The sequence below is a fragment of the Populus alba genome, chromosome 10 (genome assembly GCF_005239225.2).
Source record: "Populus alba chromosome 10, ASM523922v2, whole genome shotgun sequence".
NCBI classification, from domain to species: Eukaryota; Viridiplantae; Streptophyta; class Magnoliopsida; order Malpighiales; family Salicaceae; genus Populus; species Populus alba.
The window spans coordinates 17671881-17681301 of record NC_133293.1 but is presented as its reverse complement, the minus strand read 5'-3'; the positions used below and the strand labels follow the sequence as shown (position 1 = coordinate 17681301).

The 9421-nt window shown below is 34.0% G+C and overlaps 1 protein-coding gene across 2 annotated transcripts; it reads left to right on the top strand.

Moving 5' to 3' along the window:
• Positions 1-2247: 2247 nt before the first annotated feature.
• On the top strand, positions 2248-5816 carry LOC118043370 (xylan O-acetyltransferase 1). 2 transcript variants are annotated; one of them, XM_035051336.2, is made up of 6 exons: positions 2248-2391; positions 2494-3071; positions 3172-3343; positions 3868-4067; positions 4152-4310; positions 4912-5816. In XM_035051336.2, exons 2-6 carry the CDS (start codon positions 2539-2541, stop codon positions 5258-5260), a joined length of 1413 nt encoding a protein of 470 aa, XP_034907227.1. In that variant the 5' UTR covers positions 2248-2391; positions 2494-2538; the 3' UTR covers positions 5261-5816. The 2 variants fall into 2 exon arrangements, with proteins under 2 accessions (XP_034907227.1, XP_034907226.1); XM_035051335.2 differs by lacking the exon at positions 2248-2391 and having other exon boundaries at positions 2435-3071.
• The last annotated feature ends 3605 nt before the right edge of the window (positions 5817-9421 follow it).

Here is a 9421-nt window from a genome sequence, read left to right as displayed (position 1 = left end):
TTTGTACAATCTTTAGAGACTTTCTTTTATGCAACTCGCATCATCGCATGTGATATTTTATCTTCGCCAGGTCAGATGTCTTAGGGAGTGCCTTGGGCCTTCTAGCCTCTTAAAAAGAAAGGCCTGGTAGTTAGGCTAGATTTGGGCCTTTACTGCAGCTTGTTTCCGGAGCCCAACTCATAGTAGGCTCACTTATAAGACCACGATGAAGTCATATTTTAAGGGTGTTCGGTTTTACGGTAGTTATGTAAAAAAAGATTTAAATTTAAATTTTTTTTTTTTTTTTATCATTACAATATATTGTTGATATAAAAAAATATTATTTTAGTACTTTTCTAAATAAAAACACTTTAAAAAAAAACAATTTATACCAACTTCTTAAATAATCCATTTATATCGTAGCTTTGCACGAGCTTTAGCTGAATATCTAGGCTTTTATTTTAATTGTTGATTGGCACAAATATAGTTCCATGAATTGCCTCAAGAAAAACTGTATAAATCTTTTAATCCGGCCTCCACTGTTATTACTTATTTGATTGCCTTCACAGTTGACATTTCTAATGTAATGTGATACATACACACATACATACGTCACCGTATTTGATCAATCACTACCGAAACACTTGTAGGCCAATCCGATATGTTCTGGCAAACCCCATATAAAAAATCGTAAATCCTCTGTTATCGTTAGCTCCTCCTTAATTATGGACGCCACTCGCTAGTTCATGCAGCTCGTTTGAAGTGCGTGTGCGTCGCTAAGAAACTGACACAGGAATTCCTTTGCTGAAGCTCAGTGCCAAACCTTGATCGCCGTTGCCTTACCCCGGAAAGAAAGGGATTTGCAACCCAAAAGAAGCAAAGTGAGCAAGTACACGATCTTATGATGTTGGTGTACTTACTACTACTAGCTAGTTTCCTTAGCATTTACTTCTCTCAAACATAAAGTTACTAATTAATAATTAATAATTCAAATTTGGTTTGCCCCAGGATCAAAATCATCATTAGTGGAGCCTTAATAATTCATCAACTGACTCAGGGTGGTTGTTGGTGACAAAGAAAGATCACATGCTGCTCACCAAGGGGGTAAAGTGAAGGGTAGAAGCTCAGCGTTTATAAATATAGAAGATAATTAACTAGCACCAACTTTAAACGTTGACATTTGGAATCATGATTTGATGAAGTCTGACCAGATGACCACCGTTATGATCTTGAAATACAGAAGTTCGCAACAAAACTCTACTGAAAGTCCCACGATAATCTTCCCACACTGTTGTATCTACAGACTCTAAACTGAGAAAATGAAGGTGTTTGGATTGAACAAACTTAGTTATGATCGTATCTGGTGTGGATCTTACTATTCTAACTTGGGGCGGTAGAAGAGGAGAAATCTAACTAGAACCATGGATATAATTTATTTATTTTTATCATATGCTGTGGATAATTAATTGATTAGTCATCTTCTTGATTATTAGTATTGAAGTTGCGTATTATAAGAACGTCCTCTTGTTCTAAATATGCTGGTGTTCCAGAAAGAGAAAAGGAAACTAAACAAGACTAAACCGTTGTATCCTCAATTATTAATAATGTCTCTGTCTCTGTCTCTGTATTCTGAATCCATTACAATCATCTTTTCGGCCTGCTATTCTGATCTTCAGGTGGTCCAAGGATATCTGTGCTTCCACATTGCTGTCTAGAAGCTCTTTTAGAGTAACCCCACATAATAGAAAACATTAGAGTTGAGTTTAATCCTATTGCATGCTACCATAGGACCACCGTTGTGTCGCTAGATAATCAGAAAATAAGCCAAGATATAACCCCAGCATAGCTGCGGATTTTAAATCTCCATTTCACGTCATCTCATTTTTCATTTGTACAAGGAAAGAAGGTTGAGAAATTAGTTTTTTTTAAGAATTTCCATTTATGTAAATTATTAGCAGTGGCAGCAATACAGAACCTCGTAATTCTTTATCAACATCATAAATTTCCCTTTTAATTCTTGATCTACTGAGTTGGTCCTTCGATCCTATGCTCTCTAGAATTGTATTGGCCTCAAACAGCTTAATTTACGTTCAAGCATCTATGCCAAGATCTAGTAGACTATTACATCTGATCTGTCATAATTAAAATCCATTTATGTTCCCATATTCGCCTATTTTTTTGGTAGACAAAGACCAACTAGGCAAACTTTGAAGTCACTTCTCTCTCTGTTTCTTTCTCTCTTATGTTCTTTGGAACAAGATGAGGAAAGTAGTTGGCAAAAAGGATCACAAAGAGGAAAAAAAAACTGAGAGAGACAACTCTCCATCCACCAAAAGCCTTCTTAACCAGTTACTTGAAGAAAAACTCGTCTCACCAAATTCAATATTAAATTAACAAAGAAACTAATACAAAGTAAGTCTTTCTCTTTCTATTTGTCTCTATCTTATTTAGCTCAATGCCTCTCTATATTTCCATGTCTCTCCCTTCTCTCATCTCACCATTCTTCTCATGCAGCCATCAAGAAAGAAGTCACCTCTCCTCTCCTCGGTAACCGTAACCATGAAGCACAGGAAGAACAGCAATCTCTCGGTATTTGTTGTCGTGTTCTCTGTATTTCTCTTCGGTGTTTTCATGTACAATGAGGACGTGAAATCCATTGCTGAGTTCCCCTTTTCATGGCCTAAATCTCAAGAAGAGCCATCAAAAGGAGTCACCCCAGTTCAAGAAACCCTCGAGAAGGACCAAGAACTCCCGGCTTCTGTTGGTTCAAGAACTTCATTGGAAGAACCTCAAGTTGATCAGGGCCCTGGAGAAGTTCAAGAATCTGACAACTTGAAGTCTAGTGAATCAAAAGAGGACGAGGAAAAGATTGAATTGCAGGTCATTGAAGAGGATGATGAAGACGTTGAATTGCCACCAGAAGAGTGTGATCTTTTCACGGGACAATGGGTTTTTGACAATGAGACACGTCCTCTGTATAAAGAAGATGAATGTGAGTTCCTTACAGCACAAGTCACTTGCATGAGGAATGGAAGAAAGGATTCTTTGTATCAGAATTGGAAATGGCAACCTAGAGATTGTTCTTTGCCGAAGTAAGCACATAATTGACAATTCTCGAATCTTTCTTTATGGGTTTTTATTGATTTTGGTTCATCTGTTTGATGTTAGTTTTTATGTCTACGTTTAATCAAGGTTCAAGCCAAGGCTACTGCTAAACAAGTTAAGGAATAAGAGGCTTATGTTTGTTGGGGATTCATTGAATAGGAATCAATGGGAATCAATGGTTTGTTTTGTTCAATCTCTAGTCCCTCCTGGAAGGAAGAGTCTAAACAAGACTGGATCTTTAGCTGTGTTCAGAATCGAGGTACTCTCCCCTGCTTTGTATGCTTTTCAGTGTGAATCAGATGAACTCATCGTGCCTGGTGTTATTAAAGATGTCTATAATGCATTTAGATTTTATCTTCTAAGGTGCTTATAAAAGTGAGATGCTCCCGTTGCCAGTAGAATTTTCAGTTTACTTTCATATCAAGAAAAGCAAATTTCTTTTCATTTGCACAGCTTTTAATACTCTCGTACCTGTATTTCTAGGCGAGCTGAAAATGATAGTGTCTCGGAGCTACCATATTTAACAACAATTGCTCCATGTATAATTGATCGTGTAACAGTACTCTGTGCCATTTTTATCTGGTTTTCTATTTTCCCGTCGAACTCGTGATTCCTTTATTTATTAACTTGCTAGAGAAGCATTGCATTATTTTATCATATGAACATATGTGACTCGATCCTACAAAGAACAGGAAAAAAAAATGTAGACCTTCCTCGAGATAGTACTATATTATAGTATGGAATCATTGTTCTGATGTTTTTTTTTTTTTGGTTTTCCCGTAGGACTATAATGCGACAGTGGAGTTCTATTGGGCCCCATTTCTGGTTGAGTCAAATTCAGACGATCCAAACATGCACAGCATCTTGAATAGGATAATCATGCCTGAATCAATTGATAAACATGGTGTTAATTGGAAGAATGTCGACTACCTGGTTTTTAACACATACATTTGGTGGATGAACACTTTCAACATGAAAGTTCTGTAAGTTACTCGACGCACTAACTAGGTGTTTTAACTCAAAATCATGCAATAGGTTGATTTATTTGTTATTTGATGATGGGACAGACGTGGCTCGTTTGATGAAGGATCCACCGAGTATGATGAGATCGAACGGCCAGTAGCGTATAGGAGAGTTTTGACTACATGGTCCAAGTGGGTGGAGAAAAACGTGGATACCAATCGTACCACTGTCTTCTTCACTAGCATGTCTCCTCTTCATATCAAGTAATGCTCACATCTGAAATTTAGTTTCAGAGCTAATTACTATATCTTTGACCTCCTTTTCTAATTCTGTATGTTGCTGCTTTTGTTTTTTAATGTTTGTTTGTTCACAACTGCATTACCGTTTTCTCTGTGTCTTGTGATTTTGAGGACAAAAAAATAGAAACACACAGGTCTTCACCATGTGTGTGTGTGTGTATGTGGACCGTGGGAGGCCCAACCAAGCACTTTATCTCAAGTGAAAAATTGCTTAACTATGTCTCTTCGTTAATCAATTTGGACCGTGGGAGGCCCAAGCACTTTACTTCAACCTCTACACGTTTTCTCCAATTGCCCAGTAGTTCAGTTGTTGTGTTTTGTTGTACCAAATTATTTGATTAGGTGATTTCCGGTGGTTGGAACTTGAAATTAGGCCCTGTGATCACTAATTGACAGATTGATAATTAATTAATTAATATCTGCTTGGTAACGCACTGTATATAATATATTTTCTAACAAAATACTATACATGTGTGTGTGACGGTTGCTTTTCGATTTTTCCAATTGATCATTTTATTTTCTCAGACAATAATGACACTAATGTGAGAGAATGACAATGGAACAGGAGCTTGGACTGGGAGAATCCGGATGGCATAAAATGTGCCAAGGAGACAGCCCCGATTCTGGATGTAGGCATGCAATTCAATGTGGGCACGGACCGCAGGCTTTTTGCGGTCGCAACCAACACTACTGGGTCCATGAAAGTACCTGTCCATTTTATCAACATTACTAAACTTTCAGAGTACAGAAAAGATGCACATACTTCAGTCTACACTATCCGTCAAGGCAAAATGCTAACGCCGGAGCAGCAGGCTGACCCGGCAACGTTTGCCGATTGTATTCATTGGTGTCTGCCAGGGTTGCCCGACACGTGGAATGAATTCCTTTACACACGTATAATTTCTCGCACGTGACCCCTGGGGATAGGAATTAACACGTGCGAGGCCAGTTTTTTTTTTTTTTTTTTCCCACCCTCCTCCACATTGTTTTGTTTTTCCTCTGTAATTTCTCCTCGTCTCATCTTTTTAGCTTCTCAGATCTTCAATTATTGATCTGAGCCGCCGTCAACATTGTTCTGGAATCTGTTCCGCTTTATTTGACAGGGGGGGTTAGGCATGAGAAAATCCCGGTGATCGGATTCTTCATTGGTAACATTATACTCCTCTTTTTACATTATAATGCCCGTCCGGTTTTTCCTCGAACTTGTACAAGTCATTACAAGAGGCTCGTCCTAAGAGCTATATCGTGCCCTACCCTCGGAGGAAAGGGAGGTTGGGTTCCAGGCGAGCATATGCCCAATTAAGTTTAAAAATGAGCAACACATGATACACGTTTGAATTGTACAATGCACATGTGAAAATAAATAAAGCACAAGTACAAATTTCTATGTAAAGTGCAAGTGCATTCATGGCAGTATCTTTACTTTTCCATTTCTATAGGTGGTTTGTGATTTCTCAATGGTTTCTCCCATTTCCTTTTTTTTTTTTTTCAGCACTAAATGCAACCTATTTATTCCTTTGAGCAGATGGTTATGTTGCCCGTGTACTTTGGAAGGGAATGTAGGAGCCACGAAAACGAAGCACCATGTGTCAGCCTCGTGCGAATTAATTAGTATAAAGTCTGTCCACGCAATCACTTTTATAAAGCCACGAATAAATAAGCAGCTAAATTTATATTATTATATATGGAAAATATAAAAGAAAAATACTAGAAAGAAAAAAAAATGTATTTAAAAGCTTTAGTTTATTTTGATAAGTTTTTTTTTATTATTGAAATAAAATATTATATTTTATTTCGTCTGAGTGTTTTAAAACCACCACCTAATAATTTCTTTCACTAATAATTAATCTTGTTTTTTTGAAAGATAGAAAGATCACAACCAGGAAAGCTTAGATAAGCTACTAGTAATAGTTATAGGACCGGCGGTAGAATAGAACTAATTAGGCTATGTTCGTTTTTGCACGTAAAAAGTAATTTTTTTTAAAAAAATGATTTTTTTTTATTTTTTTTACTTCAAATTAATTTTTTTATGTTTTTTAAATTATTTTGATGCGCTGATTTTAAAAATAATTTTTTTAAAAAAATTATTATTTTAATATATTTTTAAATAAAAAACACTTTAAAAATAATCATAATTATATTTTTTAAAAAAAAAAAGCCTTTTAAAAGCGTATCCTTTTCTTTAGCATCTAGAAGTTGAATGATGAAAGAGATTCCTTTGACTCCGGGAATAAATGCTTCCCTAGCTGCTTGCCGGAGAAAAACAAGCCTTAAAAATTTGAAATTCATCCCTCCAAGCGAATAAAAGCTTAAACCTATTCATCTATCCTATCTCTCGCTTTACTCTTTTCGGCGGAGAACTCAAAGGCTCCAAACTCTTTAGGTCTTGTTTTGTAGCGCGCTTCATGCTTAAAAGTATTTATTATTGTTGTTGTTTCCGTAGTTATGTTTTCTAAAAAAAATTATTGTTTTATTTAAAATTAATTTTTTTTAATATTTTAACATCATTTAATATGTTGATATTAAAATTTATTATTTTTAAAAAATAATATTTTAATATATTTTAAAATGATATTATTATAATATCAAACACTATTTTATTATATGTTATTGTGATGCTTTGATAATAATATTAGTGGGTTGTGAAAAAAATGAATCGAATAAAATGAATGATTAATGATAATGTATGCAACGATTTTCCTGGCTCGGGGCGTGATAAAATAATATTAAAGTCAATCTTGTCTCATATGTGATTTACCCGCATTCTTGGAGACTTCGATTGCAGAATGACGAGACATTCCATATTTAAGAAGAAAAGATTGTAATATTCTATATATCTCTTACATCGACAAATATGAGAATTTTAAATTAGATTTAAAAAATGACAAACATATTAGAACAGTAAAACAATGAACAAGAAAAACCGGTTTTATCCTCCCGGGCTCGGTGCGTGACAATTTTGCTTGAAAAAATGAAGGTCAAAATCCAGAGAATGGGAACAAAACTGCGAAGATTTGTTTGTCGAAACTGGCAAGTATAAATTATTTAATCTACAACCCCCTCCACTCAGCACTTGTTATATTTCGTCGTTTAAAAATATCACTTGGGTTCACTTGAGAATAGAAATTTAATAGTTGTTTTCAATATTGTATAAATTAACAAATCCAAGTTAAGAAATAATTTTTTTATCCTGTTTGATTTTGTATTCTTAAACTATTTTTAAGTTTTTAGTTTTAGTTTTTTTTAATGTTATAAGAGTTTATTAGGTGTTTGCAGGAAAATAATTGGTCAAAAATTTGATTTTAACCAAAAAAAACCCTATAGTTTTCCAACAAGAGTGAAATTGGATAAAACAATTGAAGGACAAATTTTTCTTTTTAAAAAAAAGAGATGAACAACAAGTTATTCATACTTTGCATAAAAAAAAGACCGGGGATGAGAGCTTGGGATGAAGGCCCGCGTGTATAGGCTTTTTTTTGAAAACCCAGGTGCATAGGGGCCACCCATGGTAAGCGTTCATACCTGGCCTTTTTTTTTTTTTAAAAAAAAAACAATTTTTTTGTCCTTCAATTGTTTTTAATTCCAATTACATTATTCAACCTTAAAAAAATCTTTATTCTTTTGGTTTCTTGTATATGGGAAAAAAATAAATTTATTAAACCTAATAAATTTATTATATGAGTCATGAGTTTAATGAATTAAGTTATAAAAAACTTGGATCACTTTAATATGTTGTCATATCTTTTTAAATCATTTATTTTTTTCTTTCAATTTTATCTACTATTTTTTTAAAAAAAATCTCTATATATGTTATTTATATATCCAAGTAAAAAATGAGTTAAAACAAGATTATTTAATCAAATAAAGTCCAGAGCCTAGATAGTGAGTTTAATGTGTTAAGCCAAGAAATATAAGTCGATTTAATATATTATTATTTTTATTATTTTTTTAACAAAAAAATTAATTAGTTTTCGTTATATGTTTCGCTTCATTTTCTACATAAGTAATTGGTTTCAACTTATTTTTTTTATATAATTATTATGATTTTAATATTCAAATACGGATTTAGTAAATTAATCAAAATTAACTTAAATCAATTGAATAACTATGTCAAATTAATTTTTAAATTTATGTTCTTGGATTAAAAAAATTTAGGAGGCAATAACCTGGTGCTTGTAAGTAATTTTATGGTACTTCATAAAAAATTAAAAACATCTTGTTAATTATACTCTGGATGCACTTGGAATGAGACCTTGTTGATCAGATTAGAACTGCTAAACATGCTGCAAACCCGACACCACTCATGTCCGAGAACATGACTTGTTAAGAACCATTACAAGGAAAGTGAGCGAGCACTCTTTTATCAATCGAAGAAGTAGAACAACACTAAGAAATGGGCTTTGGTTCTCCAGTATAGACATGGAACTCTGAAACCCCAAAATTTCGATCCTATACCGTGGCAAATGAAATAGAAGTAACACTAATTAAAAAATAAATAAATAGAAGTAACACTAATTAATAATTTCAAACAAAATAAAAACACACTCTGTACAATTACAACACACTTTAAATTCGCTGGGGACATTTTTTTATCCACTAAGGGGAGTGTCTTGGGTATAAATGAGGTTTATGTTGTGTATAAATGAAGTATTTTGTGTTTTCTTGAGGTTTGAAAGATTGATATCAAATTTCGACCTTGTAGATAGTGTTATGCCTTCGAAGAGTTATTATAGTCTATTCTTAATTATAATTTTTTTTTTTTCACGTTAAGACATTGCGAAGATGATGTGTTGAGGGTCTTATTATTTGTTAAAAAATATCCAAATTAATTTACATATATCTCAACTACTATAATTTTAAAATGTCAGATTATTAATTAAAAAAAATTAAAATGTCTAGTAATAAATTCAGAATCCGCGAATCCGCTGTCTGGGAGGACCATTACATAAATACGCTGGAACTTGTTTGAAGAGTTTCAAAGAAAAAAAGAGTGTTTTGGTAAGCCTTTATGCGCCAGGGCTACCCTTGGCCAGTTGGCTCGCCTTTGGAATCACCCGTGAGTGGAGAGGGGACGC

What these genes read in the sequence shown, in the direction of transcription:
- LOC118043370 (XM_035051335.2), top strand. Translation starts at nt 2,488, where the DNA reads ATGCAGCCATCAAGAAAGAAGTCACCTCTCCTCTCCTCGGTAACCGTA. An exon ending in AGAGATTGTTCTTTGCCGAA is followed by an intron (nt 3,072 to 3,171) that starts GTAAGCACATAA and finishes CGTTTAATCAAG; the next exon opens with GTTCAAGCCAAGGCTACTGC. An exon ending in ATGTCTCCTCTTCATATCAA is followed by an intron (nt 4,311 to 4,911) that starts GTAATGCTCACA and finishes ACAATGGAACAG; the next exon opens with GAGCTTGGACTGGGAGAATC.